General features: G+C 44.1%; 1 protein-coding gene across 4 annotated transcripts; it reads left to right on the top strand.

Annotated features, from left to right (window-relative positions):
- Positions 1-1641: 1641 nt before the first annotated feature.
- LMO2 (LIM domain only 2) lies at positions 1642-23486 on the top strand. Of its 4 annotated transcripts, XM_019738601.3 has the most exons (5): positions 12463-12664; positions 13018-13180; positions 13440-13665; positions 17694-17909; positions 22490-23486. In XM_019738601.3, the coding sequence occupies exons 3-5, from the start codon at positions 13625-13627 to the stop codon at positions 22707-22709; spliced, it is 477 nt and encodes a 158-aa protein (XP_019594160.1). In that variant the 5' UTR covers positions 12463-12664; positions 13018-13180; positions 13440-13624; the 3' UTR covers positions 22710-23486. The 4 variants fall into 4 exon arrangements, with proteins under 4 accessions (XP_074192297.1, XP_019594161.1, XP_019594160.1 ...); XM_074336196.2 differs by lacking the exons at positions 12463-12664; positions 13018-13180 and adding an exon at positions 1642-1775; XM_019738602.3 differs by lacking the exon at positions 13018-13180 and having other exon boundaries at positions 12418-12664.
- Positions 23487-24788: the final 1302 nt, after the last annotated feature.

Genomic DNA, 24788 nt, shown 5'->3' with positions numbered 1-24788 from the left:
AGCCTTCCATGCTATTCCCACTCCAATTTCTCCTTAATCCAACCTGATTGTATTTTTGGTTAGCACCTCATTGTTGATCATATATTTGTTCTCTGTTCTTTTTGACTTCCCAAGTAAGAGATAAAGTTTCTTGAAGGCAGGGACTACATAATACCTGCCTCTCCTACTGACTTGCTGTGTCATCTTGCACTTAATTTTCTTGGGATTGAGTTTCTTTCTCTGGGATGGCAAATAAACGGCATGTGTGCTAACATTTCCCCATTCCATGGCCTTGGGAGACACTAGTATTCCATATGGTTCTCCTCTTCCCAGAACCTGGGTCAAGACTCAGAATCCTTCTTAACTCAGTGCTTTGGACAATGTCTACTAATTTATCCAGTAACATGTATTGACTACTTACTAGGTATGACCCCCATTTAGTATTCTGAAGATAAAACTTTGGGCATTTTGTCCCTGCACGTATGAAACTTGTCACTTAGTGGGGGGAAGAGACAATAAGAAAATACATAAATAAAAAAATCAGGTGGTGATAAGTACAATAGTGAAAACAAAATAGTGGTATATTAGTGTCTCGAGAGGCAATTTTAGATTGCGTGTCTAAGGAAAGACTTTTGGGGGCTCCTAGAAATTTTGATCCAGTAGATTTGGTATGGGTCTAAGAAGATGTGTTGTTAACAAGCAAATGCAGGAAATTTGGGAAACATTGACATGATAAATAAGAGTGAGGGTATGGAGTCAGAAGACCTAGGTTCAAATCCCATTTCCTACGCTTAGGTAGTTGTGTGACCCTAGGCAATTTATTGAACTTCTTTGACCCCCAGTTTTCTTATCTGTAAAATTGGAATACTACTACCATTGATCTCAGAAGGTTGTTATTAGGATTAAATAAGACAAAATACATAAAATCCCCTGCACATAATATGTGCTCAATAAAAGGTATTTATTATTTGCAATAGGCCTATCTATTCCTAACTGTAACCTTTTGTCTGAATTACTCAAAAGACAAATCCAACAAATGAGTTGATTTTCACCTAATGAAACTCTTCCTCTTGAAAAATAAATTCGCAAAAGACCTTCTCGTGAGCGAGAATGCCAGAGTCCAGTGACTGAGTGTCCTGTGGCTCTCTAGTTTAGGCAGGTTTGAGATTTGAAATAACTTTGGCTTAATTTTCTCTCCTGTCAAGTGGGAGCCTGGCTGCTTACCCTTTCTAACTCAGGGTGGGGGTTGGGGGGTGGGAGTGATTTCTAAGACCCAAAGGAATGTGAGATTTGCCAAGTTTGAGACAGAAACAGCACACTCACATCCTCAGAGCAGCTGGAGCACCCAACTACAAGGCCATAGCAGCAGCAATAGGACAGATCCTGATGTACAGGCCCGAACATTTGGAGAAGCGGGTCGCTCCCTCACATTTATAAACTGAGCTCATACATAACGAAGAAGAAAAAAAAGTTGGGCAGGAAGCAGCCTTTTCAACCAGAGAAGAAACCGTTAGAATCCATCCCTTTGCCCTGATGCCAGAGCTCCGCCTGCCCCACCCAGCCACATTATCAAGGACCCTCACACTATCAGAAAGCCCTGGGGGTATTTGTCCCTACTTTATCAAGGACCTGTGGAAACATTTCTCTAACTGAAGATAAAGAACTTTTCCCCCCTTTCTCTCTCCATTCTACTTCTAGCTCGTACCAGAGAGTTCCTCTCATTTTCTTTCAGTAACAACAGTGCTGAAAAGAAGATATTTTCCAACCTGGACTTGAAGTAACTGGTGGAGAGGCAGGTAAGATGCATTTCATTCATTCATTCCTTCAGCAAATGTTTATTAGGTACTTACTACGGGCTAGATACTCGGCAAGGCTCTTGGATTAAATTCTGAGCTGAAGGACCTTGCAGTCTTTGGAGAAGCCAGATGGTGCTTAATAATCCCAAAATGTGGAATTATAAATTGTGACCCCAACTGGGAGGACCCCAATGGTGGGTCCTAATCTAGTCACAAGGGGCTGGGGCACTTCTGTGAAGAAGTAATATTTGAGCTGAGAGAATGTGTTTAATACTCTGCTAGCTTTCGCTCTTGCCCTCCAAGTGGGTGTTTTCAGGATGAAAAGGATACCTTGGGGCCCTAAGGACTGGCTGCCATTCCATGCCAGTCTAGTTTCCGATACCAAGTCACGATTACTCGACCCTCGTGAAGGTTAGGATGGAAATGACTTCTTGAAATGATAAAGAAGCCAGCATAAACCTGCCAGGACTTCCTTCAAAATTCAGTTCGCTCTGCAAAAGTTGCCAGATAAGAGATATTTCCAGATGGAGGGCCACGCAGGAAATACAAATGGAATATTTTTTTAATAGCTCTTCCTTTGCAAGATACGACCCCAGGCAGCCTTCTGCAAGATGATGGAAAGCATGGTAGGCTGAAAGCGTGAGAGGAGCTGAGCTGACCCTGGGACCTTTAGAAAGGCTCAGTGGCCTGAAAGGATATTAAAGATGCTCTACTTACAATACACACCACCACCACCAGCACCACCACCACCACCACCACCACCACCCAAAATGGAGCCTGTGCATGCTATACTCTAACTCATGGATTCTCAGAGGAGAGGGCAGATAGCTATCTATAAGAACATTGAGTTCCTTTAAGGATGTGGCTTTACACAATAACAAACTGCATCCTTTTCCCCATCCTTGGAGCCAAGTGAGCTCCTGCAAAGGTCATCCGGAAGTCAGGGACCAGCAGCTCACAAAGGCCTACGTTGGCAAGGATTGCAGTTGGGGTACCTGAAGAATGTCTCAGAGCTCACAGGACTGGCTTCACCATAACACTGGGGTTGTTAAATGGGTCCATAGATGAACCTGAGAAAGTTGTGAAATTCTGCATGTTGGCACGGACGTACATCTAAGGAATGGTATTTAACTTTTACCAGGCTTTTTTTGGGGGTGGGGGGGTGGTAAAATACACATAGCATGAAATTTACCATTTTAACCATTCCCAGGTTCAGTGGCATTAAGTACATTCACATTGTTATGCAACCATCATTGCCACCTAGCTCCAGAACATTTTTTCCCTCCCAAACCAAAACACTGTACCTATTGAACAATAACTCTTCCGCCCTCCCCCAGCTTCTGGCCACCACCATTCTACTTTCGGTCTGTAGGAATTTGACTATTCTAGGTAACTCATGTGAGTGGAATCCTTTTGTGACTGGTTTATTTCACTTAGTATAATGTCTTTAAGGTTCATCCATCTTGCAGCATGTGTCAGCATTTCTTTCCTTTTTAAAAGTGGAATAATATTCCATTGTATGCATATACCGCTTTTTAAAAATCCATTCATCTGTTGATGGACATTTGGGTTGCTTCCGCCTTTTGGCTATTGTGAATTTGCTGCTATGAACATAGAGGTACAAATATCTGTTCGAGTCCCTGCTTTCAATTCTTTTGGGTATATACCCAAAAGTGGAATTTCTAGATCATATGGTAATTCTATTTTTAATTTTTGGGGAACCTACATACTGTGTTCCATAGTAGCTGCTCCATTTTACATTTCCACTAGCAGTGCACAAGTTCCAATTTCTCCAACACTTGTTATTTTCTGGTGTTTTGTTTGTTTGTTTGCTTGTTTTTAATAATAGCCATCCTAATGAGTGTAAAGGTGTATCTCATTGTGGTTTTGATGTGCATTTCTCTAATGATTAGTGCTGTTGAACATCTTTCCATGTGCTTAGTGGCCATTTGTATATCTCCTTTGGAGAAATGTCTATTCAAGTCCTTTGCCTGTTTTTCAATTGGGTTGGTTAGATTTTGTTGTTTTTGAGTTGTAGGAGATCTTTATGTATTCTGGATATTAACCTCTTATCAGCTATATAGTTTGCAAATATTTTCTCCCATTCCATGGGTTGCCTTTTCACTCTGTTGATAGCGTCCTCTGATGTACAAAAGTTTTTAACTCTGATGTAATCCAATTTATCTATTTTTAACTTTGTTGTCAGTGTTTTTGGTGTAATATTCAAAAAATCATTGCTGAATCCAGTATCATATAAATTGCCTGCTATGTTTTCTCCTAAGAATCTCGTAGCTTTAGTTACCAGGCTTTTAAGAGGTCTGTGACCGACAGTACAGGGGCTATCGTCAATACTGATTCTGGAGAGACCCTCCTCACCAATATAAAGACCCTCAGGTCTTGATGAATGTCATTGTGAATCTAGGAACTTGGAAATTAATAACATGGATGTGATATGTGAAGTCTTTAACTCAAAAGGAATTATTGAGTATCTCCAAATGTATATCAGTACCCTTGGAGATAGTGAATTGCATACCATGGCCTCTCTTCTCCAAGAACATAAGGCATTTTTGAGGTGACAAGATGCTACAAACGTATGAAATCATTGCAATGCAAGGCAAAGTCTAATGAGCACCTAACCAGGCCCTAGAGCCCAGCACAATGAGAACTCAGGAAGGGATTGGCCACTGTGAGCTTCAGGGAACAGAAAAATCTTCAGGGTAAAGGTGTGGCTTGATTTGGGTCCAGGTTGATTGACACAATTGGAAGAGGCAGAGAGGACTAGGGAGGATTTTATACTACTAACTGCAGTAATGATTGCTATTTACTGAGCACTTACTATGTGCCAGACACTGTGCTCTGCCTGCTGCACACATTTTCTCTGTTATGCCTCCTATCCCTGTATTTATCGTTGTCTCTATTTTATCATTGCAAGCACTGAAGCACAGAGATTTGCCTCAGATTAATTACCCAGATAGTAAGTTGTGAAGCAGAGACTCGAAACCAGGTTTATTTATCTCCAAAGCCTCTACTAATTTAGTACCAAAGTTTTGAAACACAGACAGTGCAAACATCCCAGATATTGAAAACAGGATAAGACAATGCATAGAAATGGGCACATGCAGGGTGTTTGAGATCAAGGAGGAGCAGCCTGGCTGAATGGGAAGGTTCAGGCTCTAGGAGTGTGGGATATAAACTGGAATCGATATAGTAGGCCGGATCGCAGGGCGCCGTTAATGGGAGCACGGGGATTTGGTCTTGATCTGCCAGAAGGACAGGATCACACATAGAGCTGCAGCTCTAACCTTCCAGTCCACCTCGTCCCTCTGTAAAAATGAGAACATTGAGGTCCCAAAAGCTAAGCCATTTGTTACAGGCAATAGGGAGCTATTGCAAATTCTTGAGCAGGGTGGTGACAGTGAAGAAAATAGTATTCCAGATAGGTTGGCTTTGGCAGTAAGATACCATGTTTCCCCGAAAATAAGACCTAGCCAGACCATCAGCTCTAATGCATCTTTTGGAACAAAAATTAATATAAGACCGGTCTTATTTTAATATAAGACAGGGTATGATATAATATAGTACAATAATATAATATAATATAATATAATATAATATAATATAATATAATATAATATAATATAATACCGGGTCTTATATTAATTTTACCTCCAAAAGACGCATTAGAACTGATGGGCTGGTTAGGTCTTATTTTCAGGGAAGCACGGTAAATGAAGGACAGCTGAAGGGAAGCAGAGAAAAGCACGCAGCTCTTTCCCTGGTTTTGCTGAACGGTATCTCCCTGACTGATGAGTATTTCTAGGGAGCATCATAGACAAGACTCCTTCCCACTGAGATTTGAAGCTTAGGAAGACAAGTGTCATTAGGAGGGTCAGACTCGCCTTCCCTGCCAAGCTCAGTACATTTGGCTGGGACACGAGTGCTGGAAAACACAGCTTCCCCAGAGGCAGCCTGGCCCCTTCCTCCAATGGAAGGCATGCCTGGACTAGTGTCTTAGACCAGAGACCCCCAACACTGAAGAGCCAGTGGCCAGGACAGGCTGGGAATTCCATCTTCTTATGTCACCTCCCTGAGCATGAGACTGGGGCCAGGTGTGTATAAACTTCCCCCGCCTTCTCTGGGAGTCATCAGAGCAGGTAAGATCAGGCAACAGGCCCCCAGGCAAGGAGGCTGAGCCCACTCTGCTTGGGCTGAGCCCTCATTGTGGCAGAACTCTAGTATCCACCTCTGTCCAGCCAAGAAAGGCCTGCCCTGGTTGACTATCCTCCTCTGAGGCTCTCTGCTTAATTATTTCTAATAATAACTGTCATCCATTGAGCACTGTGCTAAGCACTTGACATTCATGATCTCATTTTATTCCTACAACCCTGTGATGAAGGTATAATTATCTCCACTTTACACGTGATGAAACTGAGGCTCGGAGTCGTCAAAGAATGCCTAAAACCACGTAGCTAAAAGTGCCAGGGCTAAAGCATAAGCCTTCCTATCTCCAAAGCCTGTGTCTTTACCTCTGTGATGGACTTTCTACACATTGGTTCACTGCAGCCATGTCTCCTTGTGGCCATGGGGACCCTGCAGTGGAGAATCAAGCTTCAAAGAGTGACCTCACTGCTGCTTCACACCCCCTGTACCTCAATGTTCCTAGACGTCAAGAGCCTAATCTTTTTCCCAAACCAAACTCTGGGGCTCACATCTGAATGGTATCCGGTCCCTCATCCTCTCCCAAAAGTGATGCTCATGAAAGACAAGGGATCTTTAAGTTCCTCACAACATTCACCCAGAGAACACAGTGCAGGTATGCTTTGGCCAAGGGGAGCAGGGCTGCCATTTGTACATTTATTCATTCAATGACTATTTCTCAAGGGCCTCCTGAATGCCAGACACACTCTATGTGCTAAAGACGCAACTGAGAACAAGTCATAAAGAATTTCTATGTTCATGGAGTTTACATTCTAGCCAGGAAGAAAGGCCAAAACAAAACACCAAAAATAAACAACAAATGCATGTGTAGTAAAGCAGAAATAATGGCGGTACTAGGAAGGAAAATAAAGCAGGATGGGATTTCTAAAGGTTCTTATGAGGATAAAACATTTGAACAGAGAACTGAATGAAGTACGTGGGAGCCATAGGATGACCTAGAGGAAGAGTATCTCAGGCACAGGAAAGAGCGAGTACAAACCCCCCCACACCTACACCCCCACCCAACAAGAATCGTCTTGGTTTGTTTTCAGAAATAGAAAATAGGCCAGTGCGGTTCAAGCAGAGAGAGTGATGGAGTTGTGATGGAGAAGAGTAGTTGTAGGGGCCAGATTGTATGAGGCCTTCTAGAACACAGGAAGGAGTTTGGATTTCGAATGTGCTGTTCCAGGGTCCCAGGCACTCAGGTGGGGCTCCCTCTGAGTAGCTAAAAAGAAGAGATGGTTTGCATGAACAAAGAACACAAAGACAGCTCAGTGAGTCGGCTTAGCCAGCTCTGACTTTCCCTTGAACTTGGAGAAGCAAATAAGTTCAAGGTCCAGTACCTAAGGGAGAGATGAGGGAGGGTTTGATGGTGGCAGAAATGGAAGAGGGAGCTGTTGACTCTATGTCTCATTTGCCTTGTCCGTCAAAGGGGGTGTGAATTATCAATGGGTGTTCAAATATTTTAAAGCTGAACTACTCTTCCACAGAAGCTTACTATGGGCCAGTCTCCTTTCCAAGCACCTTTTATGTTTCATTTCAGAGAATCTTTTTAACAGCTCCCTGACATAGGTACTTTGAATATGCCTACTTTACAAGATGCAGAAGCTGAAGTCCAGAAAGGTTGAGCGACATGTCCAAGGTCAATAAATACAGAGCTGCTGTCATTGGAGCAGAGGCAGGTGAAGCCTACTACCGTGTTTCCCCGAAAATAAGACCTAGCTGGACCATCAGCTCTAATGCATCTTTTGGAGCAAAAATTAATATAAGACCAGGTCTTATGTTATATTATGTTAGATAAGACCCGGACTTATATTATAGTAAAATACGACCGGGTCTTACATTAATTTTTGCTCCAAAAGATGCATTAGAGCTGATGGTCCAGCTAGGTCTTATTTTCGGGGAAACATGGTAGGAAGGCGCTTTAGAGCCCCAAGGGGCAAGCTGGAAAATCCCGTTTCTGAGGTCCCTTCCACTAGGACATGCTATGAGCTTAACTCTGCTATGACTTTGCTGTAGAACTGTGACATTTGTGTCAGTTACTTCAGCACCTGAGTTTGCCTCTTGTCTTCGTTGTAAATGGTGATTTAGGAGTTGTTGGAAGAGGGAAAATCAGATGAATAAAATCAGGGATGTGGCAGAAGCAGGCAATGTAGTAAGGGAAGCAATGAAGCTGTCAGCAGCCAACCAAGGACCTAAATGGGCACAATCCTGCATTTCTGGTCGAAACATGTGGAATCCCCAGCTGATGTCATGCACACTGCAGCTCTTTGTACAGCACCTCAGTCTCAGCATTCTTTGGCGGATGTCCTGACTAGCTGAGAGATTGTTGTTTCCTGATCCAGTGGTGATCACTTCTGAAAGATGGGGTAATAACAAAGCTATCATTTCTGAGCATTTACTATGCGCCGTCACTGTGCAAAGCATTTTTACACATGTTGTCCTATTGAATCCTCTCAAAACTCCTGTAAGGTGAGCCAGCATCCCAGGGGCCTCATCTTATTCCTGCCCCTAGTGAGCGTAACAATTGCCTTCACTTGACAGATAGAGAAACTGAAGTTCAGAGAGGCGTAGTAACTTCCCCCAAATCACACAGCTAGTAAACAGCTGAGCTATGTATGTCTGACAGCTATGCTCATTCTCCTAAATTCAGTTGATGTGGATTATATATATATTTGGGGGGGGGGGGCTCTTTTCTACAATATAAGAAACCTGACTTTTTTTTGTTTTTATCAGTAAGGTTACTAACAGGTCGAACATTCTGTGAAAACATATCCATCAACCAGCCATGAAATGTTCTGAAATAAGTTTGGGAGCCAGGTGCCTGTGACAATTGAGTAGTTTAAGAAATTTTCACGAGAACTGAAGCCATATCAAAACAAATCTTTATTTTTGTTCTTATATGTGAATGTCACAACTAACAGGCGTATCGTGCAACTTGGCTTCTAATGGTTGGAAAAGAAATGAAAGAAGTAAATTGTCGTTCTTGGCATTTTCCCAATGACATTTGCATTTTCATTTCTATTAGAAGTCCATTTTAGCACAGAAATGTAGCCTTAGTCACTTGAAACTGCTCTTCCCTAGAAAACAATCGTAAATGTAATAAGCCAAAAGAATAGAAAATGCCAACAGGAAAGAAGTAATCCACCTGGGCTCAGATTCATCATACAGACTGATTCAGTCTTCCTCTGACATTCACATTCAGGAAGGAAAACTTGGAAATTTTCTAAATTTTAGGGTATTTAAGATTTAAGAGGAGTGAAGGAAGGGAAGAAAGAATTAAATTACAATCCCACTGGGTAAGAATCAAGCACAGATTTCCCCAACTCTCAAAAACCATTTTACATGTTTAAATCACCTCATAGCTACTGAGTCCCTCTTCTGCGTAAGGTATAAGGTTGTTATGGAAAGAGACAATAAGGTCATGATTGCTTTAAAATATTCATAATAAAAACACATTTTCAGACTTGATTCTAAATGTTAAACTTAAATTTGAGCAATTTAATTGCCCATTGAATAGAAATGAAATCCCACCGGTAGGCAGTTATTTCTTCCAACCACTGTGTGTGAAATTGAAATCTTAAGATACCATTTCAAATATTCACTTCTCTAAGGAAGTTCTCCCCAAAGAGTTGTGAAAGATAAGAAACTAACCCAAAGTCATAGGCAGTAATCACTCTTTCTTTACACTTGGGTCAAAACAGAAGCATATTATTAAAAGGAAACTTTATGTGCCAGAATCGGCCGTTCAATGGTTACCTCCTGGAACCCAAGGATATATTTATTTTAACAACTAACTTGAGGCCCATACAAAACTGTAGCAAGAAAGTAGTAACTTATCAGATTTAATCAAAGCAAAGAGATGCAAGCATATCATCTAGTCACCAAGATAATGAACATTAAGATGGAAAATGCTTATATGTTTTGTTGAGCAGTAATAGGAGGTAAGGTAAAGGGACCCTGTTCTGTTTGCTGTTTAAAAACGGAGTCATTTTGTAATTTGGGTGGGAAATTCTTATCTGAAACCCCCATTTCACCTTGACATTTAATTTCAAGCTTGCTTTGTTTGTTTGTTTACTTATTTATTTATGAGGTATAATTGACGTACAACATTATATTAGTTTCAGGTGTAAAATACAAAGATTCAGTATTTTTATATATTGTGAAATGATCACCACAATAACTAGACTTAGTTAACATCTGTCACTATACATAGTACAATTTATTTTCTTATGATGAGGACTTTTAAGATCTACTCTCTTAGGGGCGGCTGGTTAGCTCAGTTGATTAGAGAGCGGTGCTCTTAACAAGATTGCCTGTTCAATCCCCATATGGGCCACTGTGAGCTGCACCCTCCACAACTAGATTGAAACAACTACTTGACTTGGAGCTGATGGGTCCTGGAAAAACACACTAAAAATAAATTTTTAAACAGTTAAAAAAAGAAAAAGATCTATTCTTTTAGCAACTTCCAAATATGCAATATAGTATTATTAACTATAGTTTGTATAGTCTGTGTAGACTGTACATTACATATGCAGGACTTATTTGTTTTATAACTGGAAGTTGGTGCCTTTTGACCCCCTTCACCCATTTTGCTCTCCGCCCCCCCCCACACACACACATACACACACTGTCAACCACCAGTCTGTTCTCTGTATCTATGACTTTTTTGTTTTGTTTTGTTTTTGTCTTTAAGGTTCCATATAAGTGAAATTGTATGGTATTTGTCTTCTTCTGTCTGACTTATTTCACTTAGCATAATGCCTTCTAAGTCCATGTATATTATCACAAATGACAAGATTTTATTCTTTTTAATGGCTGACTAATATTCTATTGTATATATGTGTAACACTTTCTTTATCCATTCATCCATTGATGGGCACTTAAATTGTTTCCATATCTTGGCTATTGTAAATAAGGCTGCAATGAACATGGGGGTGCATATATCTTTTTGACTTAGTGTTTTTGTTTTCTTCAGATAAATAACCATATGTGGAATTGCTGGATTCACGCTCTTTTTAAAATCTCCCAATGATGCCTTTTGCTATAACATAGCAGCTGCCAGTTATATGCCAAGTGCTTTCCATGCATTAAATCTCATATCTATTATTAACCCCACCCCACAAAGTCTATGTGCCACACTTTGCATGCATTCACTTATTTAATCCTCACAACAGCTGATACAATGGGTCTGGCATCCCCATTTTACAGATGAGGAAAATGAGAGTTTCAATTCCTGCTGTTAGCCCAGGTTCACACATGTGGGAAATGGTGGATTGGCAGGCAGGCAGTCTGACTCCAGAGTCACAACCCAATAACTGCCTCCTCAGATTAAGTCACGTTCCTAGGCCACACTAGCTGTTAAGTAAGAGCTTAAATCAAACCCAGGCAGTCCAATTCCAAAGTCCTGGCATTTAAGCACCACACGGACTTGTTGTAAGGAGGTAAACTGCCAATCACAACCCATATGTTTATTTTAATTTCTGATTGTAGAGTGGTAGGTTACATGTGTATCACATAATTTAGGCTTGCCTAAAAATTCTAGGGGTTTTCTTTTTTAATTAAAAACAAGGGTCTATAAAACAAAGAAGATTAAAATAAAAAGAAAAACAAGAGTCTGGTCAGGGGAATGTCTTTTTTATACTGAAGTCTTTGACTTGTACCCAAAGCTGATCTTAAGGCTTGCTTTGAACACACACACACACACACACACACACACACACACACACACACACGGGGGGGGGGGGGGGAGATTTTAGTTATACCCATTAGGAACCCAAGTTTGGGACATAGAGGCAAGAAAATGACAAGAACATCCAGACAATAGTAAATTCTGGTTATACTTGTGAAAAGTCGGTGAGAATTTGGCTCTGAACAAGGACAATTAAGCGTCCAGGGATTCACCTTTGACTTAAACCACCTTTCAGGCCCTTCAGTGCCATCTTTAAAATGGGAATAAAACGTCTATCACCATGGTCCAGGCGGTTCATAAAAAAAAACTATGGATTCTGAAAGTGCTTGGTAGTTTCCTCTTTACAAGATTTGTGACTGGTGTCACATACAAATAGGCATTTAATAATAATTTCTGAATGTGATCATTTTCAGGGAACTCTGATGAGGCCCAAGAGACCCAAAGTTTTTCTCTAACAGAGAGCAGACTATCAGCCTCATCTTCTCCCCTTCTGCATTTCTGCCTCTTCCCTAGAATTTCCCCCCTGAGGTTGGAGGGGAAACCTGAACTCCAAAATCAAGTCTGGCTTCTTTCCCTTTCCCTGACCCAAGGCAAAATAGTCTCTTGATCATTGCTCTTGATCATTGGAAAGGCACTTTCTCTGTGCAGAGTATTACTGGCACTTTACAAGGGGCCGGTTTAACCGCAGGAGTCCGATTTTTAAAAGGTGCTGAGGGAGGGAATTCTGCTGCCAGCAGATGGAAAGGAGACTCAGAACAGCTTGGTCCCTCCCAACCACCCTCCCTCCGGGATTAGCTGCCCTGACACTGCTCTGGCGTACCCAGCCCGTGTGGTCCCTGCTCGCACAGTTCCAGCCGCCTGTCTAGAGCGCGCACGCAGTCACAGCCCGCAGCCAGCAGAGCCGCGCTGTCCCGGGCATCCCCGCGCACCGCGTCGGCGGACCTGGGACCTCGAACCCCGGACGCGCGCGAAAGCCATTCGGAACGCTTGCATTTCTGTATGTGCTTATTTCACATTCTTGTCTTTTCTCTTTCCTGAGCGGCCCGCTTGTTACTTTCAGTCTTAGTTAGCCAAAAGGGAAACGCCGAAGAGGGGAAGCCCTGAGAATGATTTAGAGGCAACCCAGCCGCCTCTCCACGGAGAGGTGTTCACTGAGCGACTCTCCCCGTCCCCGACGCGGGCCCCTTTAAGAAGCCAAGTCTGTCCTGCTGCTGCTACTGTTTGTATTGCAAATCCCCAGGAGCCCCGTTTAAAAAAAAAAAAAAAAAAGGAAGAAAAAAGGGAGGGGGGGGACCGGGCAGCTGTCTCTTTAAATGTGATTTCCTTCTATTGTATTTGAATCGTGATCAGGAAAAAGGAAATGAAACCAGAGACAGAGGGAAGCTGAGCGAAAATAGACCTTCCCGAGAGAGGAGGGAGCCGGGGGAGAGCGGCAAGGTCCCCTCCCCGCCCCCAGGCCGCCGCCCCCTCCTTGCCCTCTGCGGCGAGCTGCGCGCCGCGACCCGGGCCGAAGGTGCGAGGGGCGAGGGGCGGCCGGGCGGGCGCGCTCCATCCCCGCGGGCGGCGCGTAGCCGGGGACAGCGCGCGAGCCGAGCCGAGCCGAGCTGGACCGGGTGGCGGCGGCGGGACCGGGATGGAAGGTTAAGTCCTGAGCAGCAGCAGCAGCTGCTGCTGCTGCAGCCGCCCCGGGCCAGGCTGCGCGCCCGGGTCCCCGCCTCGGCCGCGGCGCGCCGGCAGCTCGGTGATTCGCTCTCTCTCTTTGGCGTTTGAAGGGAGCGCGGTGACTGTCCTTGAGCGCGGAGGGGCGAGCTCGCCGCCAGAGCGCCGGAGCAAGAGGAGGCGCAAGAGCGGCGGCGGCGGCGCCCGAGCACCGGAGGGGGTCCGAGCCCCGGCAGCCGGCCAGCCCCGCGCCACAAAGGGAGCGCCCCCGCCGCCTGGCACGCCACCTCCCTCCCCAATGTCCTCGGCCATCGAGAGGAAGAGCTTGGACCCGTCTGAGTAAGTGAGGCGCTCCTGCCCCTGCCACCCACCGCGTCCACGGCCTCGCGCCCCGGGGCGGCAGGGTGGCGCCGGCGGCCAGCTAGCGGGCTCCAGGTGCGCGCCCGCAGCGTGCCCTTGGCTCACTCCGCCTTGCGCGGGGCTCCCCCTGGCTTGCGGGTGACTCCAGGGGCACTGGGAGAGTGGCTGGGCGGCAGGCGGCAGGGAGAGGAGGTCAGCCCGGCGCCTCTGTGGACCCCTCTGGGCTACCTGGAACACTCCCTAAAGCCGCCGCGGGCCAGAAAGTTTACAGGGGAGCAGGCACAGGGGGGAGCTCGGAGGCGCGTAGGTGCGGTCCCGAGAGTGTTCAGGGCTTGATTCTTCTCCTTTTTCCCCACGAAGCTTGTTCTCAGTCCCCTTTCTCTTTGTCCATCTGGTCCTGGACAGGGGGACATTCCAAGTGGAGTCACCCTGAGTCCCCAACGGCCCCCTTCCCGGCCCGCTGGTTGAGCAGCTGCCAGCACAGTCAAAGACGGGCGGATGAGGGCTGCGAGCGTCAACCTCGCAGCTCGCTTTGGCCTGCAGAGACTTTACAGCAGCTAAATCCGGAGTTAATCTGCGTGCATGTCCTCCCTCCCCTCGGAGTCCACCGATGGGGTCCTTGGAAACCTCGAAAGTTAGTGCACATTTTGTGTATAGGTGAATTTTTCTGGGGAGCCGAGTCTTACCGCTTTTATCACAGTCTACAAGGAGTCAGGGAGCCAGAGCTCTAATGACCTCTTGCCGCATTTGTTTCCTGAGCCTCTTACTGGTTTGAAGTTCCCAACCTATCTACCTCCAGCTCATTCCTTGGTGTTAACAGGGGGAGAAAGGGTTGTTTAAGATATTTTCCCGTCAGCACAAATGCCCTTTTAAGATTCATTAGCTGTCTGGTTTTGAGAAATTTTATTCCTTTGAAGTCCCCCATCTAATCCTTTGAAGGGATTTGTTACACAGACCAAAGGAGCTGGTTAATGACTTGTCCATTTGTGCTTTTAAGAGGCATTTGTTTTGTTTTGTTTTCTTTTCTTTTCCTGCTTTAAAAGAATTGTGCTTTCCTGATTGAAGTTCTCCCCCCCCCCCCAGCCCCCACTCCAGTTTCAGCCTTCTGTGGTGTTTATATACCTGGGTTTTACCCTCAGTTACCAGCATAAAAGCTCAGCGCGTTCTCATAAAACACAGGAAGTACCATGATCCAAAGAGAATATAAACATCACTCTTCAATCTTGAAGGTTCAGACACCAGTTCTATAAGGAGCTAGGTTTGTTCTAACAAAACCCAGCTTCCTTAAGTTCTCAGGAGAAAAATTATATATATATGCACAGACATTGGTTTTACAGGGTGGTTTTCTCACTTTTTTTTTTTTTTTTTTTTTTTTTTTTACAAACCTAGAATTACAACTTAGCTCTTGAGTTTTGAGAGCCTGGGCAAGACCACAGTGATACAGTAAGTGAATTGGAGGAATTGGTGCCTAATGCCTTTTCAACCAGCAGAATTTAGTCACTAATCTTTTTATTAGAAGATAAATCTGGAGGTTTCGGTGCCCTAAAGGAAGTTTGCTCTTTTCAAAGTTTGTGCTTTTTCACTAATATTAGAAAAATGAAACATCCTAACCTCATAGCACAACAGGCACACACTGAAGGGAGCTCATCTATTCCATCCTATGTGTCACTATTTGCCCAGTGAAGGCAGGTGCTAATGGAAGGTAGTTTTAAGAATTACTGCAGCACATTTTTTCCCCTCACTCAGAAATTGTCGAGAAATTATCCCAGAAATCTAAGCTGACATGTATCTCAGGTATAATGTGTAGGCTCTAGGAGAATATAAAATATTAATTTGAGGGTGAATCCCACTCTGTTATTGGCTTGGAACATCCACCAAAGATAATGTGATATTATCGTTAATTACAGAAAGACAGGTAGAGCCAATATCTTAACCTGTTCTTTCCTGTCTCAGGCCATCACAATAGCTTTCGCTTAACTTCTCTGCCATGGAACACTATCCTACCAGATGCTTCATTGTGTCCTCACTCAAAGCCAATTTGGGTTGGTGCGATCAGCATCTCCAAATTACAGATAAAAACTTGCCTAGGCATTTGCAAATGAAATGTTTAGGCAGAAAGACAGCCAGAATTCTTGATCATGGAGATTTCCTCTACCTCACAGTCATGGCCCCCAGCATCTCCCTGTAAATAACAAGAGCAGTTCATTTTAATTCCTGGCAGTTTGGCACCAGCTAAGTGCAAATTTTCCTCTTTCACAGTTGGTTGGCACCATCAGCATCAGGGCATCCAGCGGTGTTAAAGTTCCCTCAGTGTTTTTGAAAGCCCCAAGTAAGACCAGGAACTGTAGAAAGAGAAGAGATGCAATTATGCGTTGATGTGCATGAAAATGCTGGGTATATTATTTTTCAGAAAAGAGACTGGAAGTCCTTATGTCTAACCTGTGGGGGGTGAAGGAAACCAAGTCAGGCTTCAGAGAACTCTTGAAACTCTTTTAAAGTCTTGAGTTTTTAAAAGAAAACTGGCTTGGGTTTTTACATTTCCTTGTTCTAAAAGGACATAATCTCATGAAAGACCCTTATATTCAATCTACAAAATGTGGGCTTGGTTTTCGGATTCCTAAAGAGTCAGGAGGTGTGCACTTTACAAAGTCATCTGAAGCTGTCAGAGTGTGTCATCAACACTGATTACCTGAGCTTCCTGTCCCTAAGTGTAATGGGTGCTGAGCTCTGTGGGCACAGGCCAATCAGGACACAAGGTCACCTGGTAAATTAGTGACAGCTAGAAATAGGAGACACAGATTTATACCCTCAAGGTACCCAGGGGGAAACTCCCTTTGGGAATTTCACAGTTGGAAGCAGGTCCATTTTTTAAAACATAATAGATTTTTTAAAAATAGACTTGTGTTTGAGTAAGGTTCAAAAGAGCATTTGTCAATTATTATAAATCAACAGGTATTAGGTTTTTCCTGTGTCCCATTGGTGCTATAATCATTTCTTCCACTCCCTTTATTTTCTTTTGGCAAATAAAGTCATTTATTTTAAAACATAAAACGAAGGTATTCAGATTCCAATTAAGCAAAGTGAACTGGAGATGCTGTATGATTTGAACGAAATAACCCATCGTAGGCTCACAGTAACAACTGCCTGGATGAAGACCTCAGAGTCTAATTGCCTTCCCCTCTCTTGAAAATAACCATTGACTTCTCCCCATTGTCTTTCCTAAATCAACTTTCTCCAAATCAGTTTTGCTGTTGTAAAAAATTTCACATGCAGAAATGTCTATTTGATGTCCTTTATACGTTTAGCAATGGGCTTAACACCTGGGACCTTTCTCCAAGGATTCATTTGGTAAGAAGGAAGGGATGAGGAATTTCTGTGAAAAAAACCCTTTTATATCTTGGTGGAATTTTCAGTTTGGAAAGAGAAAGCAACCTAAAATAATTTGGGGTTACTTTCTTCTTTCTTTTTCACCTCTGCTTTTGTGCAGTTGGGAAGGGCTTGAGGTAGGATGGAAGGTAGGATCAAAAGGGAATTTGCAGATTTTTAGCTCTCTAGATAGTCAGCTGTCCCGGCAGCAAGCAACAGTTTTTTAGTCCCGTGCCTCCTCTGGGGTTCGGCACTGCCCTGGGTCCTGGGTATGGGAGGAGGGAAAAGGAGAAATGTGGAGAAAGAGAAGGAGAGAGAAGGGGAGAGTGGGAAGAGAAGGGAGACCAGAGACGCGGAGAAGGGTGTTGGGCTGTGGGTACAGGGGCAGTGCCACCTATAGTTGCTTCGGGTGCCTCTTGGAGCCCTGCATTTACTTCTTATAGGACCAAGGATGTAAGATCTAGCTCGCTCCTGTCCAAATCCCAGGCTGGCAGGGCCTCTCTGTAGTTGTCCCGTCCTTTCTCCTTATGTCACCGACAGGCAACTGAGTGAGAGTCCCTGTTTGGCCCACAAGGACTCCTGACCCCCAGTGCTTATCTCACCAGAATGAGGTTGTCCCTAATGCTCGGCCTTCTTTCCAGGGAGCCCGTGGATGAAGTGCTGCAGATCCCCCCATCCCTGCTGACATGCGGAGGCTGCCAGCAGAACATCGGGGACCGCTACTTCCTGAAGGCCATCGACCAGTACTGGCACGAGGACTGCCTCAGCTGTGACCTCTGCGGGTGCCGGCTGGGCGAGGTGGGGCGGCGCCTCTACTACAAGCTGGGCCGGAAACTCTGCCGGAGAGACTATCTCAGGTATCCTCCTGGTCACCCTCCTTGGGGCCCTCAGAAGCAGGAAGGCTGGGCGCCCACAAACACCTGAGTCGGGGTCGATCTCCTCCTGCTCCTGCTACGTGCCAGAATGAGGGCAGGCTGCAGAGGCTGAGTCTCCGCTGCCCCATGCAGAGAAGCAGTTGGCATTTCTTCCTGTTTGAGAAGCATGTTCTCAGGGATACATTCCTATGGGGTCGAATACTAATGTTTTAAAGGCAAGAGAATGATACACACAAAACTCAGAATCCTTTATAAGTTTGGGGATGGGTTCTTAGGAGCGCATTTGATGCTTCAAAGCATAGCTACAGGTTATAAATATTCTTTTGTGTGACCTGAATATATGTGATGAGAAATTTAAAAATAGAAGGCATGTTCCTCCCAGAATTTGACTGTGAGCGTAGGAAGGCCCTGAAGTCAGTTGTAGGTTTGAGCCCCAGCACCATTGCTTTCTAGCTCTGTGACCTGGGGCAAGTTACTTAACTTTCCTAAACCTTGGTTTCCTCATCTATAAAATGGGGATAATAATAATATGTACTTCCAAGGAGGAAGTGAAGATTCGATGGGGTAATACATGTAAAGTGCTTGGTTTGGTGCACAAGTATCAAATAGATCGTAGCTGCTCTTGCAACTAACCCTCCTGATATGATCATTAAGTCTTTTCCTGTCTAAGGAAAACAGAGATGGAAGAATGGAAGGGCAAATAGGAATTCTGCAACACCAGTGACACAAGTGCCGTGGACATCTCTGATGCCCCAGGTCATACTACTAGCCATGTGAATTTTCCGTCACTCAATGAGTTCCTTTGCCCGGAATGTTCTAGCGTTTCCAGTTTCATATTAGCTGCTGTGGAGGTAACTCTGTGCCCTCTACTGTCAGATCTGCTCAACTGTGTAGCTGTCAGTTTTTTTGCCATCTTCCTGTGGCAGAGAGTCTGTGGAGCATGCAGCCCTAATACGTTAGGACCTCCCAACCCCACGAAGGACCCCACTTGTTTAGACTCCAGTGCCCTTGGCTGCCAGTCCAACTCTTCTTCCCCAATCCCCAACCTGCCCGCAGAGCATTTTGCATTAAAAACAAAACAAAACAAAACAAAAAACCTGCAGTCCATTCCACAGCAAAGGAAGCTGATCTGTTTACCAGGAGACTGATAGAATAGGCTTTTTTTGTAAATTCCCTGATAAACTCCTTGTAAATTTGGTGGTTCAGAGAAATCATGATTATAATTTTGGTCAATTTATTTTAAGTTACCAGAAAATAGAGCCAGGATGAAGAGAGACCTGATTTTGCTCACTATCGGTTTGCCAAGTCAGTGCAGAAAGCAGACTGGCAAATGATTCCCATTGGGCCCCCTGACTACATCCCTGTCAAATCATTTGAATCTTATTAAATGAAGTGCAGATAGAGTAAGGTCAGAAGAGCCCAGGCTTCTCCCTATTTCTACGGTTTTATATAACATTCAAGAATAAACCCGGTGCTGTCTGGTCTTGTTCATCTTTTCCATTTTTAAAAAGAGAGAAAGGAATAGTCTGGGAGAATCCAATGTTAATTAGCTTGTGTCTTGGTGACATGAAATAATTCTTCTCCCCGCTACATTCCTAGGCAACATGTTAATTAACTCTGTGTTAGTGCAGGCGGTTCCAGCCATCCTTTAATATTTACATTATTGTTATTAAAACGGGCAGGAGGAAAGCCTAAGATGTGACATCTCTTGACGGAGGAGAAAAGTCTTTTTTTTTCTTTTTTTTGCTTCAGCGATGGTCCTTTAGCCTTGGACTTGTTTACATGCATTTGTAACATATCTGGCAGTGTCTTAAAAAGGCCAGTGGAGGAGTGACTAAATGGGTCCTGTGATGGGATTCAGTCCTTCTTGCTCCTGGGATAACTTCTCCTGAGGATTTCCAATGGCTGACTCGCCTGTTACAGTCCTTTTCAGACATTTAGCCTCAAATATTCATGAGACACCACCACACACACACACACACACACACACACACACGCACACACAGAATCTAAACCCTGTGCTGTGTGTGTTGTTGGGAACTTAACAGTAGCTGTTCATGTCAGTGCTGGCTCAGCTCCCCTCAGATCCTCAGATCCCTTCTTACCAAGTTTTGTGTTCAGTGTACCACCCCCCTTCACCCCCAATGGTTTTACTGTTAACAGCTAGCACCTGTTAGAGCCAAAAGCACACCCACTCCCCACAGACACCCAGTACATCTTAACCAATGATCGTCATCCCTGGAGCACCAAAGCTGGGCAATCTTGCCTGCAACCAGGGCGACCTGGAGACATAATAACTTATACCCCAGATCCCCCAGTGGGTCAGGCCAAAGCTTCCCCACCGGAGGGCCTCTGTCTGAGATGCAGTTTTGCTTGCCTTCCTCGCCTTCTGTCCAGCTTCCTTTGCCACCTAACTAGTTCCCCCTGAGAACACATCCTCAAATTCTCACCTCAGGCTCTGCTTCTGGGATATTCAGCCTAAGGCATGGATTCTTGGTGCCAGAGGTGAATGCTCAAGTTAGATGTCAAGTCCTGCTGTATTTTTACTATTAGTAGAATCTCAGAATACCAGAGCTGGAGGTGGGCTGCAGAGGCCTTCCCTTTCAGTTTCCTTGCTTTCCAGCTTAAGACACAGAAGCCAGGAGAGAGGATGTCATTTGCTCTGGGGCACCTGGCTAGTTAGAGGTGATGCTAGGACCTGAACTTGTCTCCCAAATATTACTCCTTCATCCTTCCCTTCATTAACTGCCTGATGTGTATTCTAATTTACCCCCAACTACCCTTTAATAAATGCTGTCCTTCCTTAAGGGTCACACACCGCAGGCAGTTGGCTTCATTCCACGTACACTGTTTTGTGAGTCGTTTATCCTTGCTCAGGCCCAAACCCAACTTACTGAACAGGCAGGAAACCAGAACTGTCTTTCCACTCTGTGACCTCCAAGGTGGCAGTTTCCTACAGCTCCACCATCTGCTACTTTGGGATAAAATGTTCTCCCCTAGTAATGAGTTTGCTCCCAGGTGGTGCCTTGAAAACACTCAGAGCTCTTCAAATGGAAAGCAGGATTCAGAGGGAAATGAGCTGGCGCTGGCTGTAACAAGGAGCTCTCCACCCACAGACCACGTCTTCTTGATTCCATTAATTTTGCCCAAATGTTTTGAAATTTGTCAACTGCCGTTTTTGCCTTACAACCTCTCAAAATGAACCAATTGATTCTCTGCTAATGAAAACAAGCATTTACCTAAAACTGTCCTAAAGGTTTTACGTGGAAAAGACCTGCTAACATGCCATGTTAGCAGGCCTGTGTGGAAATGACTTCCTGTAGCAAGACTGGCACAGTTGGGAACACCTAAGATATGTTAAAACACAACCTGCATTGGCTTAGCCCTTGACTGTTGGTGCTTTGACATGCTCCATTTGATCCTTCTAACAGCCGAGTGACGTAAATGCTATGCTCACTGCCATTTCACAAGCTCAGAGGAATCAGAGTTCTCTCTAGAGTCACTCAGGCATTCAGGGCTAGTTTGGGACCGAATCTGGGTCTTCTGATTCCAATACTTGTGTTATTCCACTCTTATAGGCTGGTTTTCAAACTTCACCCTGGAAGTACTTGTTAACACACAGAATGCTGGGCCTCCCCTCACCCCCAGTGTCTCAATCAGGAGGGCCTGAGAGTTTACATTGCTAACAAGTTCCCTGGTAATGCACCTTTGAGAACCACTGGACTAGGCTCCACCGTGTTCCATCTCCCACGTTGACATTTAATATTGCTTGAAATAGTCAATGATGGGTCTACTGAAATACTCATTGACTCATCTACTGAGATCTGGGAGAGTCTTGCTTTCAGTGTCAAAAGAGAAGTTTTTCCAGAGATTCATGCCAATGGGACAGCGAGCACCTTGAATTAAGATCTTCTCTTCAATGTGGAGAGATACGGTTTGTCCTCCAGACCTCTGAGGCATAATTAACTGCCCCACGTGTTTTTGTCTCGCAGAGGCTGGGGCCCCAACGAACAGTCATCTGGAGATGGCCTTTGTAGCTTATAGAGGAATTCAAGACCAACCTTCCCATGGGTGGAACTAGTGGCTGTTGACATGATAGAATTGGGAGTCTCAGAAAGATGCCCATTTCATTGCATTCCTGGTCAGTTCCCTCTCAAAGGGACCCCCCCAGGGGTTTACTTTAGCTCCTCTTCTAAAATGAAAGTTCCCTGAGAGGGTGAGGGACACTCGATACCTGACTAACCTCGAAACTCAGATCACTTCAGCTGAGAGTCTTTTCCACAGAGGAGGGCCCCGGAGCAGCCTGGAGGTGTGGAGAGAGATGCTACAGGCAGGGAAAGAGCGCAGAAAAGGGATGCGTTATGCAAACACAAATGCCACATTACTATTTCATCCCAGAGTACCGTCTTCCTTCCAGGAAAGACTCTACCGAGTCTTTCTGTCTGGACCCAACTCTTCCTTGCTTCCTGACATCTTGGAATTGCCGCCTACTTCTCAAACCTTTTCTTCCAGTGTCGCCTCTGCCTGTGTCTTCTTAGCTTTTCTTTCTTTTTTCCCCTCAGGCTTTTTGGCCAAGATGGTCTCTGCGCCTCCTGTGACAAGCGGATCCGCGCCTATGAAATGACCATGCGAGTGAAAGACAAAGTATATCACCTGGAATGTTTCAAATGTGCCGCCTGTCAGAAACATTTCTGTGTGGGTGACAGATACCTCCTCATCAACTCCGACATAGTGTGCGAACAAGACATCTACGAGTGGACTAAGATTAATGGAATGATATAGGCCAGAGTCCCCCAGTCACTGAAGTCACTGTCCCCGGGGGGTCTTCACTCTTAGGCACTTTGGGGATTTGAGGGTGGGATGAAGCATTTCTTAGGGGATGGGAGACCCTAACTGGGCCCAAGACACAGCATCCAAGTGACATAAAGCAAAGGATAAATACAATTTAAATGTGACAAAATAACCAGCCTTTAGGGAAGACTTACAGACAGTGGCCACAGCCTATCCGTAATAACTGACATGATTAATGATGGAAAGGAGCGTTCAGGGGGCAAGCAAGCGCTGTGCCAGCATGATGGAACTTCACATCTACAGATAGGGAGTTGTTGTATAAAGACATGTCATGACTTTGATCTTTGAAAACTAGAGATGTGCAATTGATCTCTTCCTGGCTTTTATGACAACCCTGTTCCAATCACTGTCCTCCACACAAGGGGAAGACAGAGAGGAGAGTGACTGTCCTTTTTTTCTTGGCCACCTTCCCAAGGCCTTAAGCTTTGGACCCAAGGGAAAGTGCATGGAGACACATTTCAGTTGAGAATGGAAACTGCAACTTTTAACCAAACACTTATTTAAAGCAATGCTGGCGAATCACTGTTTTTAGACACCTTGGTTGTGAGGTGAGGAGTTCCACAGATTGTTTCTATACAAATGTAAATCTAAAATTAAAAAAAAGTTGTTCAACTATTTTATTATCTTAGATTATATCAAAGTATTTGTTGTGTGTAGTTAAAAAAAAAAACACCTCTGCAGACAATAAAAATGACAGATTAAAATGCAGCGTTGTTTATTTGATAATGACTTACAATTTGGGATGGCAGGGAAATGGCTTTTTATATTGTAAAGGAGAAGTAAATAAGCAATTTACTTTTAGGTCAAATAAAAACTTCCGTTTATTGCTAGGGTTTATATGAGGCAGGCACATTTCTATATTACTAGCAATTATATAACAGGTCATCATGTAGCTCAGAGGGATGTAGAATAATTAAATTGTTATTGTAAAACTGTGTTTCACTTCAGCATCGTATAGAATGAACGGAAGGCAAGATCATTGCCTTTGGGAAACCTATAACCTAGAAAGGACACAAATACATAAAACAGATTCCCTTTGGGATAGAAGGTAATTACCTAGTTTGAAATGTGGCAAAGATGCTGAGCTTGACACTTCGATTTTCCAAGACGTGTGTCTCAGGGTATTTTATGACAAGGGGTTGAGAGGACCTTACTTTGAGGATTTAAAGCAGTCACCTTCCTTGTTGGATTTGCCTTTCACCCTATCCAGGCCACCATGAACTGACTCCGAGCGCCACCTGCTGGCCATCAGCTCTCAGCTCACTAGTTCAAGACTGCCCTAGTTAAAAGACCACATCCTAGATGGATATACTTTTCAATTGTTTCATAAAAATATTGGCAAGCACCAAGAAGTCTTAATATGTTTAGTTATCAAGACATCAGAAACTTGCATCTATTACTACATTTAATTAACTATGATATTCCTTTAAAATTTCTATCACTAAGGTTTGTTTGTTTTTCTTCTTCTAGAGGAGAAATAATTAAGTGATGGCTGTCTTGGTCCGTAAAGTGCTAAAAGTGGTTGAGAAATTTGACTGTAAAAAGTGGCCTATGAAAACAAATCTAATTGCATTGCATTCCAACTCAAGTGGTGCTTGAGTAAGGTGCTGCCACTGAGGGGATGTTTGTTCTAACTCAACAAAGGGGATGTGGTTCTCAATTGTGGTCCCTGAACCACCAAGATCAGCATCACTTGAGAACTTATTTAAAATGAAGATTCCATGGGCTCCACCCCAGAGTGAATCAGAAACTCTGGGGTGGGTTTCAGAAATCTGTGTTTTAATGAGCCCTGAGAATGATTCTGACTCCTCTTCAAGCTTGAGAATGGTTATTCTCTAACATCCCCCCGTTAAACAGATCGTTCACTCTAAGTTGTTAATAGTTAATATTTAACACAGAGGTTGATCACTGAGTAACTTTTCCACATATGGACAAACACTGTCTACCCTTGTTCCATAAACTGAAAACTTCTGCACATTTTTCTCACTCAATTAACATTTGTCATCTACC

This window comes from Rhinolophus sinicus, chromosome 14, assembly GCF_057876585.1.
Source record: "Rhinolophus sinicus isolate RSI-liver-muscle chromosome 14, RSI-T2T, whole genome shotgun sequence".
Classification (NCBI taxonomy): Eukaryota; Metazoa; Chordata; class Mammalia; order Chiroptera; family Rhinolophidae; genus Rhinolophus; species Rhinolophus sinicus.
This window is presented reverse-complemented; position numbering and strand designations above follow the sequence as displayed.

Bases quoted from the DNA above. Each gene is read 5' to 3' on its own strand.
- LMO2 (XM_019738599.3), top strand. The intron at 13,666-17,693 runs GTAAGTGAGGCG...CCTTCTTTCCAG, and splicing joins AAGAGCTTGGACCCGTCTGA to GGAGCCCGTGGATGAAGTGC. The intron at 17,910-22,489 runs GTATCCTCCTGG...TTTTCCCCTCAG, and splicing joins TGCCGGAGAGACTATCTCAG to GCTTTTTGGCCAAGATGGTC.